The sequence below is a fragment of the Phalangium opilio genome, unplaced genomic scaffold (genome assembly GCF_054372755.1).
Source record: "Phalangium opilio isolate 3A_F unplaced genomic scaffold, DU_Popi_V2 ptg000024l_1, whole genome shotgun sequence".
In the NCBI taxonomy this organism is placed as follows: domain Eukaryota; kingdom Metazoa; phylum Arthropoda; class Arachnida; order Opiliones; family Phalangiidae; genus Phalangium; species Phalangium opilio.
In genome coordinates, this window is record NW_028324155.1 from 6,711,745 (window position 1) to 6,728,122 (window position 16,378).

Sequence of the window (16,378 nt, forward strand, 5' to 3'; positions counted from 1 at the left end):
CTAATGCAAAGAGCTTTAAATGCGTTTATTCATCACTTATTAAATTTAATTTTACTTTAAAGTCTTCATTACGATTTCTCGCATTCAAATAACCCACGGCCAAAAATGGCTGTCCAAAACCGACGGTAATTTAGTGTTCTATACTTTTTCGGTACTTTACAAAGGGACCTAAGTTACTGTAGAGCAAACACTTTGCTGTAAAACAACTCACGAAAAATATTGCTGTAGGAAACAGGCGGTAAGATAGTGTTTTAATGTTTTCGGCGTATTACAAACAAAAATAATCAGGGGCGTGCCAACCTTTTTACTGGAGCGGGGACAAAATCCTACACTGGTAGAGAAAGTTGTGTAAAAATTTTGCACTTGTGTAAACAACTTTGAGCAACCTTAACCTCTTTCCAAACTCATACAAGAGCAAAAATTATTTTGCAGTACTTCAATGTTGTTCAGCACTCATCAATGATCTAAGGCTATACAGTATCTCGCATGCACTGTAAAGTTACGAAGAGGTCCTCATGAACGTGAGATTTAATGCCTGGCCAATTCAATACTCGTGGGATACAGTGGCCACGATTCTATAAGGTGCCATTTCTAGAGTAGCATACATTTCTCTCTTTTCGTAAATCGTAGAAAATAGTAAAAACGCAAAGAAAATATGTCTTTAGCCAGAAGTCCATTAAATTAGCCTAGGAAGTAACCAAAAGCGGGGTTTGGGACTCCCCTCTCTTGTGTAGCAATACTGAAGAAGGGCGACACAATTTGCCCTATCGAGAGAGAAAAAACTATTGGCTGAAAATGAACAATGTATGTCTAAAAGGAACAGAAAACACCCCCTTCCACAGTAAAACCGAGCCCTCTTTAGCATAGAACAGGAGAAGGGATGGGGCTAAGACCAAACCTATTGAAAAAAAAACTATTTAACGACCGTGGCCGTTGCTTTTTTTATTTTTTTTATAAAGCAAACAATCTACCCTTTAGAGATCCAGCGTTCATGGACTGAAGGAGTCACCAAAGAGGAGGGAAATAGGGAGAGATAATCGCATAGGCAGCCGTGATCCATCTAGAGGGGAAAATTTGTGATACGCGGCGGCTCTTAACGCGCACCTTATTCGCGCACAGTTGACGTTATTGGTTCTCCTCTGTCTGGCTACTACGTCACCAAAATTGCTCGGAAAGGTTTAAACGTTAAAACGTACGCTTTAAAAATAAAAAGCCGAGGCTTAAGTGAAATGATCGGTATCGTTCCTTTCAACCGAATTCCCAATGGACCGCAATCCCATTCGACCGAATATCCCGCAATGATTTTAGATTTCCAGCCCAATGGCTATATTCCCGATGGACCGAAATCCCAATCGTCCGAATATGCCCCTAAAAAATACATGAATATAACTTGAAACACTGTAGCCGTCAGCGATTCGGTGGTGTAGTGGATACGATGTTGGACTGCGAAGCGATAGGTTGTTGGTTCGAATCTCCGAAAGGTATGTTAATAATATTAAAAGTAAATGTTTCGTGATACTTATTAAAACGCTCACTCTCATTCCTTTCAAGGCAAGAGATATATAGAATTAATAAACAAATTGTGCTTAAAATGAAGTACAGTCTTAATGGTAGTTCCATCAATGTCTTTAAATTTTAAATTAAAATTTTAATATTTTGGTTTCGGGTGGGTTAGGTTAGGTTAGGTTAGGTTAGGTTTGGTTTGGTTTGGTTTCAATTATTCGTTGACACCTTTTCCAAAATATGCTCCTTTTAATTAGCTTCCACCTTTTCCAAAATATTCTCCCTTTAAATAGCTACCACCTTTTTCAAAACATTCTCCCTTTAAATAGCTACCACCTTTTTCAAAACATTCTCCTATTAATTAGCTCCCACCTTTTCCGAAAGATTTTCCTATTAATTAGCTGCCACCTTTTTCAAAATATTCTCCTACTAATTAGCTGCAACCTTTTCCAAAACATTATCCTACTAATTAGCTACCACCTTTTCCAAAATATTCTCCTTTTAATTAGCTACCACCTTTTCCAAAATATTCTCCTTTTAATTAGCTACCACCTTTTCCAAAACATTCTCCTATTAATTAGCTGCCACCTTTTCCAAAATACTCTCTATTAATTAGCTGCAACCTTTTCCAAAACATTCTCCTACTAATTAGCTGCCACCTTTTCCAAAAGACTTTCCTATTAATTAGCTGCCACCTTTTCCAAAATATTCTCCTATTAATTAGCTGCCACCTTTTCCAAAATATTCTCCAATTAATTATCTGACATCTTTTCCAAAATATTTCTATTATTGCTAATAAATTGTTCGTGGTAAGAGGCGGGCTTTTAATACTCATATACATAATCTTTTTACCTCCAAACAAGGTTGGGTTGGGTTAGGTTAGGTTAGGTGAGGTTCGCCGTAATTAAAACGTAGTTATAATAAGTGCAGTAATACATTTTCAACTCACATTTATTTTAACAATAATAAGTTGTGAAATTAAAAATATATTTAATGCAAAACCACACAGTATGTCTTCTTCCAGTTCAATAGAATTTCGGTCCAATGGGACTATAATAAAATCGCACCTTTGGCTACGTTCGGTCGAATGGGACCCCAAAAAAAACCCCCTTCTGTCGAATGGGAATTCGGTTCAATGGGACCAAAGCAAATGATCAGCCAAGTGGGCTTTTTTAAGCAAAGAGTTATTTATTTATCAGAGGTAATTTAAAATGGTTTACCACAAAAAATGCTGCTACTTGAATTGTAGTAGCAATACGCGGTATTCAAGTAATCCAAAAATGAACGGTATAACTTTTAAACCATTTCGAAAACCTATAACCAAACATCAACAATGTGTAATTAAAAAACATCATTTCGTGGGTTCGTGTGCTCAAGCCATTTTTCTAATGGTGATAGTGATCCATTAGCAGGATTTGGTGTTATATGTTTACAAGTAAGATATTTTGAATATTTTCCTGAAACATTACACGGCTCTAATCTTATACTATCTATCTAAATTACCTCTGATAAATTAATAACTCTTTGCTTAAAAAAGCCCACTTGGCTGAACATTTCACTTAAGCCTCGGCTTTTTATTTTTAAAGCGTACGTTTTAACAACGTTTAAACCTTTCCGAGCAATTTTGATGACGTAGTAGCCCGAAAGAGGAGAACCAATAACGTCAACTGTGCGCGAATAAGTGGCGCGTTAAGAGCCGCCGCGTCTCACACATTTTCCTCTCTTCTCAATACGGATGGATCACGGCTGCCTATGCGATTATCTCTCCCTATTTCCCTCCTCTTTGATGAGATTTCTAACAGAGTTAGGAAAGGGGGAAAATTTAACCCCCTATGCATGGAGTTAGAAGGAGTTCTTACCCCAGCAGAGACGTACGCTATACCAGCTATTGTAATTGTTTACTTCCTAGGCTAATTTAATGGACTTCTGCTATAGCCTACCTATTCTTTCCCAAAGTTGATAGCTACAATAATTTGAAGCACTATCGGCTACACCCTTTCTCTCTTGGGTTAATTAGCTCTATGATTAGCCACGGTTATATGCGAAAGAATTGCAACACTATACTGTATAGAAAACCGTGGTTGCTATATGTATACATGTTATGTGTAAAGAAAAAATGGTGGAAGTCAGGAACGACACATTCTCGAGACTGTCAAACAATGCGAAATTCTTCATTTCCAGGACTAGTTTAAAAATGATTCTACATTTCTACAAAGATACGACAACCTGAGCTTAATACTGAACTTCATAACCGTCCTCGAGCGACGATTTTTGAACTATCAAAGCTGTCACTTTTACCAATCCCCTTTACGATTGCAATATTTATGGAATATATTCGCATGCATCACACTAAATAACTGGGCATCAGCGCAAACTCCATTGGTTATTACATAACTCCACGGAGTAAAAATTGAAGAACTTCAAATAATTTATTTATAAATATTACGAACATGTTAATGATTAAGACCTGTATTTTCTTAATCACTTCCAAAAACTGACTTCCTCTCACAACAATAATACACTGGGTAATGAAAATTTCACTTTCAATGAAATTTTTTACTATTTAGACTCAGTCACCAGAGGGGGGCGATTCCCCCGCTGCCCCCGTGGTTGGCACGCCCCTGAAAATAATTAAAGCTAGTTAACGACTTAATACTAAGCTCTACTCGTGTCGCGAATTATAGATCAAAACATAATAACACTTAAATTTTCGTTATGATCTTGATTATTTTGAAATTTAAATATCAATTAAGTTGAGAAATCATTTTAAAACGCATTACATTCTATTATCTTTTAATACAAACCGATTTAAGTACTTAAAAATTTCAATAATCAGTCTCGAAAAGTTAGGGCGAAGAGGAAAATCAAGTGAATTTTTAACTTATTCTCCTAATATTTATAAGAAATATCTCGAAACGATTTTAAAAATCAAAATTGATTCACATTTCATCGATTAATCAGTGGCAGCACGTCCGACCGATTCGACTAATCGTGTAACGTCCTGCTAAAATTATTTCAGCCACGCTCAGTATCGCGCACCACGATTATCACACTGCGCACATTGTTTATCTTATCTCGCTCACAAATTGTGCTCGACAAATCGCGTGCGTGCCAATTAATATTTTGTTGTATGCTGTAATTGTAATATTCCGGGGAATCGAAGAACGGATAGTTTTAGTGATTATCCCCTCGATGAGTTTACAGCATAGACTTATGCCGATGCACACTTATCGCATCTTATAAATTTATAACATGAACTTATGCCCAGAAGCGTTTGAAAGAGAAAGAATTTGGTAAAACACCCAACTTGAGTTCTTTCGCCGGAATATTACAATTACAGCATAAGTAAATTTATAAGGGTAAAATTTTTATCACTGTTTAGGGTTGGACATCGAGGGGCTATTCACTCTGATTTTATGCACGGTAAATCATTTAAGCATTGTAAAAGATAGCGCTATCCACTCATTAGGGTAGGGTATAGAGGGGCTATTCACTCGTACGATGTGGCTAATATTACGAGCCCTAGGGTCGTCTTGTTTAACTAGAGGCCCTTTTATCGTTAAACTTCTATTAAACATAGTTATTAGATAATCTAAATTCAGGTGCTTTTTATTTAAATGAGAAATCATCACGATTGACATTCATAGAAATAAGATATCACCATCAATACATTACTGAAAGACCTAAGAATGTCATGTAGCGCCATATTATGTATTTTAAACGAGTATCGGTTTAGAATCATATTAAACCAAGCGATCCGATACTATCGGGAAACCCCTAGTATCGGTGCCGATACCGATATATCCCTAATATTTTCCTTTGCTTTTAAAATGTTTCTCGATTTCTGGGAAAATAGACGCAACTTCCGATACTAAACACCGCCTTAAATCAAAGCGCGGGTCCAACGTCGGAATATACTTCCTTTTGCTCTTTAAAAATTCTCCTCGATTTCTTTGAATTTTGAAATAGGGGAGCGGGATTGAAAGCGTTAAACCCGTATTGTTGACGGGTGACAAGAATTTTAAAGGGAGTATTGAACCTTCCATTTAAGCAAACGTAAAAAATAATTCACAATGCTTAACCTTAATAGAGCAATTAAATGCTATACTTAAACATACTAAAACAATTAAATGCTATGCTTAAACTTTCTATTATTTCCTCTTAAAATACACGAAAGGAAAATATCACCTCAGCACAATTCTCTCCCATTCACTCTCCCTTCAATGAACGATGTGGCTAAAAATGGCGGTCCAAACAAGGCAGTAAGATAGTTTCGGCAGGGATAGATTTAATTTTAGAAGTAGGAATGGAGAACGGTTAGTATTTACTTCAGGCTGACTCATAGCCCAGTATAGAGCCCCTCACTCCAGCACGTAACGAAAAGTTTAAATTATCTTATTGACTCACTTCAACTACGTTTTGATGACGTTGCTGACGTGGACGGCGAAAAATACGTAATTCCTTTTTACCTCTGTCACTATGACTCGCCTAGCTTCTTTCATACCCCTCAGTCCCGTGGAAGGGGGTCCGGGACTTTGACGCGCGCCTACATTACTCCGTTCTCCATTCCTACTTCTAAAATTAAATCTATCCCTGGTTTCGGCATTTTCATAAGACACCCTAATTAAACCTAAAAACTATTTAAGTAAGTTTTTTTTGGAACACCAAATATTTTTAATAGTTCTACTCTATCTTACCGCCTGTTTCCTACAGCAATATTTTTCGTGAGTTGTTTTACAGCAAAGTGTTTGCTCTACAGTAACTTAGGTCCCTTTGTAAAGTACCAAAAAGTATAGAACACTAAATTACCGTCGGTTTTGGACAGCCATTTTTGGCCGTGGGTTATTTGAATGCGAGAAATCGTAATGAAGACTTTAAAGTAAAATTAAATGATGAATAAACGCATTTAAAGCTCTTTGCATTAGACAATGATAGAGTATAATCGGTTTTAAGGGGTTTCTCATTTTAATTAATGATTAAATTAGGAAATTAAAATGCCGAGATAGAATAAAGTTACTTATAAAATTATTTTAAATGTGATTGTTGTGAATTTATGCGCTACATCGTTCGGTACAACTAGCAAAACGATTTGGTATTTGAAAACAATTTACTTAATTAGTTAGTTAGCTTTAAATAGGGTTTTTCTGGAAATTGCCGAAAGTGTTGATATCATATTTTACCGCCTGTTTTGGACAGCAATTTTTTCATTGTTTTGTATTGTTTTACGGCAATGTGGTTGCCATCTAGGCTCTAGAGTAGGCAACTGACGTGAATTTTGTAAAATGCCGAAAGCGGCCATACACTAAATTACCGCCTGGTTTTGGACAGCCATTTTTCTATTGATTTGTTTCACGGCGATGGGGATGGGGTTGCCATCTAGGCTCTAGAGTAGGTAACTGACGTGATTTTTGTAAAATGCCGAAAGCGGCCATACACTAAATTACCGCCTGGTTTTGGACAGCCATTTTTCTATTGATTTGTTTCACGGCGATGGGGATGGGGTTGCCATCTAGGCTCTAGAGTAGGCAACTGACGTGATTTTTGTAAAATGCCGAAAGTGTCCATACACTAATTTACCGCCTGGTTTTGGACAGCCATTTTTCTATTGATTTGTTTCACGGCGATGGGGATGGGGTTGCCATCTAGGCTCTAGAGTAGGCAAATGACGTGATTTTGTAAAATGCCGAAAGTGTCCATACACTAATTTACCGCCTGGTTTGGACAGCCATGTTGTTGTAGCGGGTAATTTGAATGAGATAAATCGTAACGAAGTCCATTAAGTATAATTAACTTTGGTAATTAATGATTAAAGGTGTGTCTTTACATTTGCATTAGACGATGATGAAACTTAATCGGTATTAAGCGAATTCTCTACTGAATTGATGTTTAAATTGGAATATTAATAATGATTAAAGTTAATTATAAAATTATTTTAATGGTCACTGTTGTCAATTTATGTGCTACGTGGTTCGGTACAACAGGCAAAACGATTTGGTATTTGAAAACAATTTACTTAATTAGTTAGTTAGCTATATATACGGTTTTTCTGGATATTGCCGAAATTTAATTTTTTTTTGCGTTAAATGATTCGATAGAACCAATAGAAGTTTTAATTAGTGTTTTTTCTTTCTTTCTTTTGGAAAATGCCAAAAATGAAGGGACAATTTTACCGCTAAGTTTTCGCGCTGTTATTTTATGAGAGTAAACGTTCGAATTTACGTTGATTAGTATTATTTAAACGTGTTTAAATGGCATTGCGTTAGACAATGGAGCAGTTTATTGGATTTTAAGTTTAGTTTTTCCACTTAAGTGATGTTTAAATGTCCGAAAATTTTGAAAGAGCATTATAAGATTAATTTAAACTTGTTTAAGTCGTTAATTAGCTTTAATTTTGTTATGTTTCGAAAAATGCCGAAAATAAACACACTACTGTACCGTGTTTCGCAGGCTTTTTTGTCGAGAGAAAACGTTTTAATTACTTTGATTTGTAATATTTAAACGTATTTAAATGGTCTTGCGTTATTATATTCAAATGAAGTCGTTATTTAGCTTTAATCATGGTTTTTTTGGATTTTACCGCCTAGTCTTTTGATTTGCCGAATTACTACTCTATTTTACCGCCTAAGTCGAAAGCCAAGTCAATCTAGCCAAAGGGTGTTTTCTAGCAGACGACGCATAGTCGGAAAAGTACTATTTTACTTTCGGCAATTTTCGGCAGATTCCAAGTTGGCGGTAATTTAGGGATTGCCTTACAAACGCAAAAAAAATTACGAAAACCACGCTATCACTCAAATCCGAACTCGACACTGACAGTCGTCTGCTCAAGTGCCCGATTCAGTTCAGTTTTAATTCTCCCGGCCACAACCAACCAAAAATCGAAGATCGATTTTTGGGTCATTAAGCAGACGACTTTTAGGATGATTTGGGGAGGAAAGTCGTAATGTGTAAAAGTCAACTTAATGACCTTTAAATTGCATTAATATTAAATTAAAAACATCTTAACTCCTAATTTCATAAATATAAACCCATTTTTAGTAAAAATATTCCCTTTAAACGAGATTTATATGGGTAAAGTGATATTTCACCATAGGAATAGCTATTTTAGGCTTAGGGAAATTTGATCTAGTTTTAAAGGTAAGCTATACAGGGAAGAGTGAAATACAGGGAATCTTTCTCTGGATTAAGGCCATAATTTGGGATGATATATATATAACATTTACGCCGCATTATATTAATTTTCTCACTGCATTTCACGGAGTAGAAACCAAAAATATCCGCGACTAAGTATATAGGTGAGGTATTTTAGACAAACCTCTTTATATTATCCTTCTTGGGGGAGGACAGAGAGTGTAGAGTAGACAGATGGAAGAATCAGATCTGGCCGGTAGTTTTCAGAATGGAGAAGAAAATAGGTGTTGCTCCCCCCATAGATATCCCCCTTTTCCATCTTCCCTGTCTTCCAAATGCGCCAGGGGATGTTTGGCAACTGTTCCAAATGAAGCATCCTCAGCAACTGCCTTGTCTTGGAGACCTCCAACCTGTAAGTACACAAAATATCAATCTTGTAAACATATAAACGTGGCTTTTATATCATTTTCATTCTTAAAATATATCCATTATACATAGAAACGTTTTTTTTTTGTTTTTACATGTTTTACACATAGTTACTTACATAGGCGTGCTTTAAATGGATGAATGGATAATTGCCTGGCCTGTTGCCTAATGCTGAAGTGTTTTAACCAAAATTATAGATACATTTTTGTTTTATATATATATATACAAATTGTTGTATAATTTATTAAATATTGTTTTTCCAAATAAAAATTTATTTTATAAATAAACTAAATGATATTGGCTTTTCAAAATTTTTGGTTTTTGGTTTTATGTCATAAACATTCACTGCACTATCCCTCAATTCTTAAAGGGCAAGTCTCAATGAAAATATAAAAGATTAACTTGAGTTGAGGATCGTATTTAAATTTCTGCCTACGATTTTGCGCGAAACTTACACTTTAACAGAGAAAAGAGCTGATGATGATTTTTATGATTTATTTTTGGGGGTCTGCCGGGGATCAATTCCCGCTTTTTTGGCAGTTAACTGACGTTAAGAAGCGAGGGATACACTTGAAATTTAGCTTCGAAAGTAAAAAGAAAAGAGCGATAAGTTTTATAAACTTAGACGCTCGGCGGTTAGGCTTTAACGTATTAGCCAAAGGATTAAGTTAAAACGTCCCAGAAAAAAGAGCCAAATTTGCGAATTATCCTCGGTTATGTTTTAAGGGCGAAACTGAACGTCAGCTGCTTTTTCTTAAAAGACTTTTAACGACGGTTGGCTATCGCGTCGCTTGATCCTAACCCCTATAAACTTCTTTTTGAAAACGGGCCAGACGGTAGTAAGTTTATTTGGATAATGCTCTAGTTGGTTTTTTGACAAGAGCTGCACCGAAAAGTAGCCCTCAATCCCTCATTCTAACGTAAACTCGCGACCTGAAAGGACAGGAGTCGATAATCCTAAACCCGAAAGGTCTCGTCAATCGACCTCTAAAATTAATAAGTTAGTATGACAACACGATTAACAACTCGATTAACACCAAATCGTGGAGAAATCATAAATAACAGTTCAGAAAGTGAGGAAAGCGATTTAAATGAAGATTACGATGATTTTATCACCCTGCCAGTTAGCTCTTACAATGACTTAATACAAATTTTACGAAGTAATAACGGCGAGATTAGCTTACCCAATAATGGTAAGTCAATTTAATTGGACAAGCAACCTCACCCCTAGTAGTATAGACCTATGTATTTTTCGTGGCCGCAATGTTTTATCTAACTCACTATAGTTTACGTAATATATAAAACCCCAAACTGCGAGTAGTCAATGTTTAGAATTACAAGGCATGTTTTGATTTATATTCCCGTATAGATAAAGAAATACAGAGTGAGAATATCACTGTTCAAGCCACAGCTATCATATCCCTGGCTTTAACAGTTCTGCGCGTAAGTAAAGACACTGCAAAAACCTCCTCGATAGATAGAAGAGTTTTCATTCTAGAGTATTTGTATTCTAGAAAAAACGCGAGCCTAAGTTACTGGAACATCTAGTCACTCTTTTACGAGAACTTTTATACTCTGTTAAAACTGGCCGTAGCGAAAAAGCGCATCGTTTGGTATCTCTGGGTGGTATCCCGATTTTACTACAAGCTTTAGTGGACGCTTTGTCCTCGAATAACGAAGATTGGCGTCTTAAAAATGGTCTAAATGACGCCACATGCGCTTCTTTGTTCCACGTCTTAGCCACCATTGGCAAGAAAGGTTAATTAGAATCAACACCGATAAAAATATTTAAATAAATAAATATCCGAACAGACACGCGTGCACGGGTTTCCATTTTCAGATAAAAATTTCCGTCCATTATGTCTGAGTTGTGGCGCCGTTCAAGTTTCATTGAATTCCTTAAGATCGTTTCGATCCAAACCAAAATTATTGCAGTCTGTGCTCCTCTTTCTAAAAATTCTCGCAGCCAAACGTAAGTACCAGCCATGACTCTTATAATTAAAACTTCCACCGCAAAATATTCGGATGTCAGTATACAAATGATATATAGGCTTTGTTGATTGTTTTCCAACAACGGTATTTTGGTGAACCAAAAATTTAGACGTAATTTTAGATCTGGCAGGTGTTTACAGAACTCAAGAATAATGGAAATCACCCAATTTTCATTTTAGAACCTACTGTGGGAGCCTTAGTAACGGAAGGTTTGGTCGAAACCTTGAAAAACCTATTATTGGACAGTCGTTCCAAGAATGGAGGACGCCTACCATCTTCCTTGGTCACTCTATACATTCTCCAAGTACTTTGCGCCGCCGCCAGAAGATCCAGTAAATATAACGTTTTTCTTTATCAACATTTTCAACTCCGTAACCCTCTTCTTGACACGAGAAACTTTCTCGTAACAAATTCCTAATCGCCATAATCTAAAATCCTCCTTTTTCTTCTCTCGACGTGTTCTTGAAAAGAATTGGCAGTTTCTCAAATGTCAACTGGAGACAGTCCCATTGGATCATCTAGCGACGGAAGCCAAACGGAAGGTTTACGCAACTGGGAAAGAGCTTCCATGATCAGAGTCATGGTCAATCTACTAGATCCTAATATTTGGACGGGGTCAGGGGTCAAAAAGTCACCACGAATGGCGAAATTGATGCGTACTGTACTTAGCCTATTAAATAACGCAGCGTCACATAGTAAGAACCACACGGTGCCAGTCTTTAAAGGTGTCATCACACGTCCCAAACTTTTAAAGTTAGGAAATCGAATTGAAGCAGTTTTAATAGCTTGTAGAGTGGGGTATATCACCATCATATAACTGCAAAAAGCATTGTGGATGCTAGGTCGAGCAAGAATGTATTTTTAGGCTTCCAATAGAACGCGTGTGATGACATCATTAAGCCTATTATCTCGAGAGTATCAAAAAATCCATTTGCGTCATTCGATTACGTAAACTGTTACAGAGAATGGTAAACAGTGTCTGTTGAGTGGCGGTTTCCTGCCCGTTCTCTATTCATGGGCTCGCGCCTTACCACCTCAAGCCATCTGGTCGAAACACGTGTCCCTCGTCAGCTCTATCGTGCAACGATCCCTTCCCCCTCTGATCCTCCCGCTCCGATTCCCGGATTCTTATTGGCATCCAGTCAAGACCCATTTGCCTCTTTCCGAAGACGAAGACTCGGATTCTCACGTTCGCGTCAGTAGCGACGATGAGAGTTCATCATCGGACGACGATAGCGAGTACGAAATTGAGGACGAAGAATGCGAAAAGGAAAACCGGGAAGATGAAAAGAGAACGAACCAATCTCAGGTGTCACCTGGAGTGGAAAAGACTAAAGAATTTCGATCTCAATTGGGTGACGAGGAGCTATGCGCGTATGGGGCGTTTTTCAGAGAGTTTAGGTCATCTTCACCTCCACCTCCGGTAGGATTTATGAGCTATGAATAGTTGTAATCAATCGTAACTTTCTCGGGGTTTGCTTATTTAGAACACCGGAGAGTTAATAGGTGCCAGGGAGTACTGCGATAACCAAACGGGAGAGGAAGTGAAACAAAATGGTAAGGTTTGGATAACCTTTAACGCCTTCTTCAACCAAACGTTAACTACAATTTTAAGGTTTGGGAGGCTGCGCAGCCGCGGTTAAAAACCTGTATCGCTCCGCGAAGGAATCAATGTGTAGAGAAAAGTTCCTAAACAAACTAGATTTTGATTCGTTGTACCACAAATGTTCTGAGCAAACGAAAACCCCCATAAGATGGGTGGATCACCCGCCTTATCCGGGTGGTTCATCCAAAACGGAGTACTCCCCATATGGAGAGATCAAAAACACGAAAAAGAAGACCCAAATGGAACCCTTTTACCATCAACCGCCATCGTTAATTAGGGATAAAACGTTAGAACACGTCGCTCATCGCGTAGATAAATACGATAAAAACGTCATTTCAAATGCACCGGAGTACGACGCCCGTCATACGAGAGCCGTTTTTGATTTGGACAACCTTTTGAGGAGGAATAACGCCTCCGAAATGGAAGACTCAAAATCCAGCAATTCTTTACGGTTCGAGTCAAGATTTGAAAGTGGAAATTTGAGGAAAGCATTCAGGGTAAGATCAATTTAACTCGCCCTTTGATTGCCACCTAAATTTATGGGATAATTTGCAGGTTGGTGAACGGGAATATGACCTCCTATTAAGCCCTGACATCAACAAAGACTACTATCTTCAATGGTTCTACTTTCGGGTTAGTAATTTCAAAGTAGAGGGTTCGTCTTCGCCCTACGTCTTCAATATCATCAACTGCGAAAAATCTACTAGTCAATTTAATTCTGGTTAGTTTGAAAATAGACCAATGAAAAAAAAAACCCCTACTGAATCTTAACCCTAACAGGAATGCAACCCGTCATGTACTCAGTTAAAAGCAACACTTGGCGGAGAGTTGGCGAAGACGTCTGTTACTTCCGTAACCATTATGTCCGCCGGCCCTGCACTTCCGGTCATCGCGTTAATAGAATGGACAAATGGAAAACTAAAACATGGCCTTATTATACCCTAACGTTTTCCGTTCGTTTCACGGACGAGGATGACGTTTGTTACTTGGCCTACTTTTATCCTTACACATTTTCTCTATTGAAATTACACCTTTACTGTTGGGAACACAGTTACGACAGTTCCAGCGTTTACTATAAACGCGATGAGATATGCCAAACCCTGATGGGAAATCCCGTTTACTTGTTGACGATAACGCAGAAACCATTAAACCGTAAGTTACGACAATATTACTCCCAAAAATTGCAACATTACAGCAAAGGCAACTTTAATCGCGTAGCTTCCCGTCGCTACGTGGTTTTATCGGCACGCGTACATCCTGGTGAGAGTAATTCATCTTGGGTACTTAAAGGAGTCTTGGACTACTTACTTAGCGATACAAGACGGGCAAAGAAACTTAGGCAAACATACGTTTTCAAAATTTTACCAATGCTTAATCCTGACGGCGTTATTGGTGGATGGTACTTGTTGTGTTCTTTCATTTTAGACAATCATTGAGCCATAATCCCGCTTTGAAAAATGCAAAGAGCTAATTTCTTCATATCAGGATTAAGGTTCAATTGAGTTTGAGTCCCATTGGTTTAAAACTATCTCTCTCTAACCCGTGGCTATTATTTCCTGGTGTCTATTCTAGTCACCGCTGTTCCCTGAGCGGAATGGACTTGAATCGCCAATGGGCTTCCCCTTCATGCTCGCTTCATCCTCCCATCTTCCATACGAAGGCCCTCATCCAGCACTTGACCGCCCATCGGGGACCGCCTTTAGTAAGACTTAGTCCATTCATTGCCTTTCAACCACCTACCACAATTTCATTCACCCTTTCATCTACTTTACGAATTAATCATTTCAACACCCTTAACTCCTTCAGGTTTACTGCGATTTTCACGGACATTCGCGCAAGCACAACGTATTTCTGTATGGTTGCAATCCCAGTCAGTCCTGGTTGAGGAAAGATAGGACTAAGCCTGATAATGGAAAGAGTTATCTCGTAAGTACTTGAGGAATGCAAATACTTCAAGGAGGTAATGAACATGTTTTACGTTTTTCCCACAGACTTTGGCAGAACTGTTGAGCCAATCAGCGCCCGCTTTTAGTTTTGACGATTGCTCGTTTGAAATCGAGGCTGGTAAAGAAGCCACTGGTAGGGTGACAGTATGGAGGGAGTTCAAAGTAAGCCTAAGTTATACCATGGAGTGCACGTTCTCCGGATGCGATCGTGGACCATACGCCGTAAGTATTTAACTCAAATTACTTCTGATTTTAGCCCTCAAAAACAAAGTTTATCTTCTATACAGGGTTCGCAATTAGCCATCGAACAATTAACAGAAATGGGAGGTAAATTCGCCCAGGCATTAGCTAAATTATCTCCCGCATAGATATAAGAAATTAATATAGCTCGCGTGCGTAGTGTGATAAACTCGCTTTCATTTAAATTCAAAATATGATCTATATTTATTTTTAATCGAATCGCTTTTATTAGAAAATAGGCCTTAGTCGCTAAGCCTAATTAAAAGAAAGGATCTCAAAACATATTTAAATAAAAAGAGCTCAAATTATAAGAAAAAAACAAATTCCTCAGTATTGTTACTAATTTTAAAATAAGTATTATCGAATTATCTTAAATTCATTAACCCTTAAAAATTACTTCATTCATTCATCACGTCTAAGAACAAATTAGGCTTAGTATAATTACAATTATTTAATTGCCCCGGCCAACACTATTATATAGACCGCTTTTATAGACACACCACGTGGTGAGGGTGATTTTTAGGGTGTAATGAAATTTAAGATTCGAGTAAAAAGAGTACCGGCGGGAAATGGTTTATCCCGTTGAAAATTTAGTATAGCCAGAGGCTAGGGATGCTGGTAGTCTATGTATGAAATTAAGAAGAAGGGGATGCGAAACGTTTTTCATCTAGTCAAGGCCTGAGAACTCGTGATTTTTCTAGTGAACGAATAAATCATCCCAGAATAAATTTAATCTAATATTCAAGAAGGGTTGTTTGTTGAATTTCTTTAATCTAGTAAATCTCGAGGTTAATTTACTTAAATATAATTAAATATTTTTAAAGTAGTAATTTAAAATTCTAATTTTTAAATATTAATGTTTTCCTTCATTATTTTTGAAATCTCTAGGCTATATTTTTAATTTTTTGTGATTTTAAAATTAGTGATGTTATTTTTGTCTAAGTCAAATAATTAATTGTAAAATATTACTATTAAAGTACTAACTAAAAAAAATTAAATATTATAAAAAAAAGCTTATAATATATTATAGAAATAAATAAATTTCTATGAACCGAATAAAATTATTAATTACAAATTGGTTCCATTTTGACGTAACCAGTCTGATTTTGAAGTACTTAAAACGCTCTATCTAAGTCTTACACCCACCTTTAACATTCCAATAAGCCTAAACCCTTTAAAAACCGAGTTAAATTAATACACTACCCCTTTGACTTGACGTTGAGAGACAGAAAAAAAAAGTTTATGGGTAAAATAAAAATTATATCTCGATCACATATAAGAAGAAGTTGGGAAGATTTTTTCGCTAAAGGTTAATAACTTCGCTAATACCCAGTTTTCTCTCTATCCGGATTCCTGACTGGGGGTTACCCTTAAGGCTAACTTAAAGCGAGGAGGGACACGGACGAAACGGGAGGGGGGATTGAATACCGAGGTGTAGAACAATTGCCAATTTTAAATAACCCAGACGCCTATTGAGTCGGTGATATCTTAGAGCGTATGAAGAAACTTTAAAAAAAGTGGCAAAATTCGTCTCGCG

The 16,378-nt window shown here is 37.2% G+C and overlaps 2 protein-coding genes and 1 long non-coding RNA gene across 3 annotated transcripts in view; 2 read left to right on the plus strand and 1 right to left on the minus strand.

Annotated features, from left to right (window-relative positions):
- Window positions 1–16,378, minus strand: part of LOC149692504 (acetylcholinesterase-like) — a 43,695-nt gene that overhangs the window by 22,926 nt on the left and 4,391 nt on the right. The window contains exon 2 of the mRNA XM_089868269.1: window positions 8,816–9,041. The gene's annotated coding sequence lies outside the window, so the exon portion shown is untranslated. The remainder of the gene's footprint in view (window positions 1–8,815; window positions 9,042–16,378) is intronic.
- On the plus strand, window positions 8,906–9,349 carry LOC149692508 (uncharacterized). The gene is made up of 2 exons (XR_016382699.1): window positions 8,906–9,043; window positions 9,168–9,349. It is a non-coding gene; the product is annotated as an uncharacterized LOC149692508 (long non-coding RNA).
- LOC149692509 (cytosolic carboxypeptidase 1-like) lies at window positions 9,846–15,753 on the plus strand. Its single transcript, XM_089868828.1, has 16 exons — window positions 9,846–10,250; window positions 10,427–10,500; window positions 10,572–10,815; window positions 10,898–11,029; window positions 11,229–11,381; window positions 11,520–11,744; window positions 12,012–12,472; window positions 12,537–12,606; window positions 12,665–13,152; window positions 13,211–13,376; window positions 13,436–13,807; window positions 13,874–14,054; window positions 14,228–14,357; window positions 14,462–14,581; window positions 14,647–14,823; window positions 14,889–15,753. Exons 1-16 carry the CDS (start codon window positions 10,064–10,066, stop codon window positions 14,967–14,969), a joined length of 3,261 nt encoding a protein of 1,086 aa, XP_089724954.1. The 5' UTR covers window positions 9,846–10,063; the 3' UTR covers window positions 14,970–15,753.

Coding starts and splice junctions, on each gene's coding strand:
- LOC149692509 (XM_089868828.1), top strand. CDS start 10,064: ATGACAACACGATTAACAACTCGATTAACACCAAATCGTGGAGAAATC. Junction 10,501..10,571: donor TGGCTTTAACAGTTCTGCGC/GTAAGTAAAGAC, acceptor TTTGTATTCTAG/AAAAAACGCGAGCCTAAGTT. Junction 13,377..13,435: donor TACTAGTCAATTTAATTCTG/GTTAGTTTGAAA, acceptor TAACCCTAACAG/GAATGCAACCCGTCATGTAC.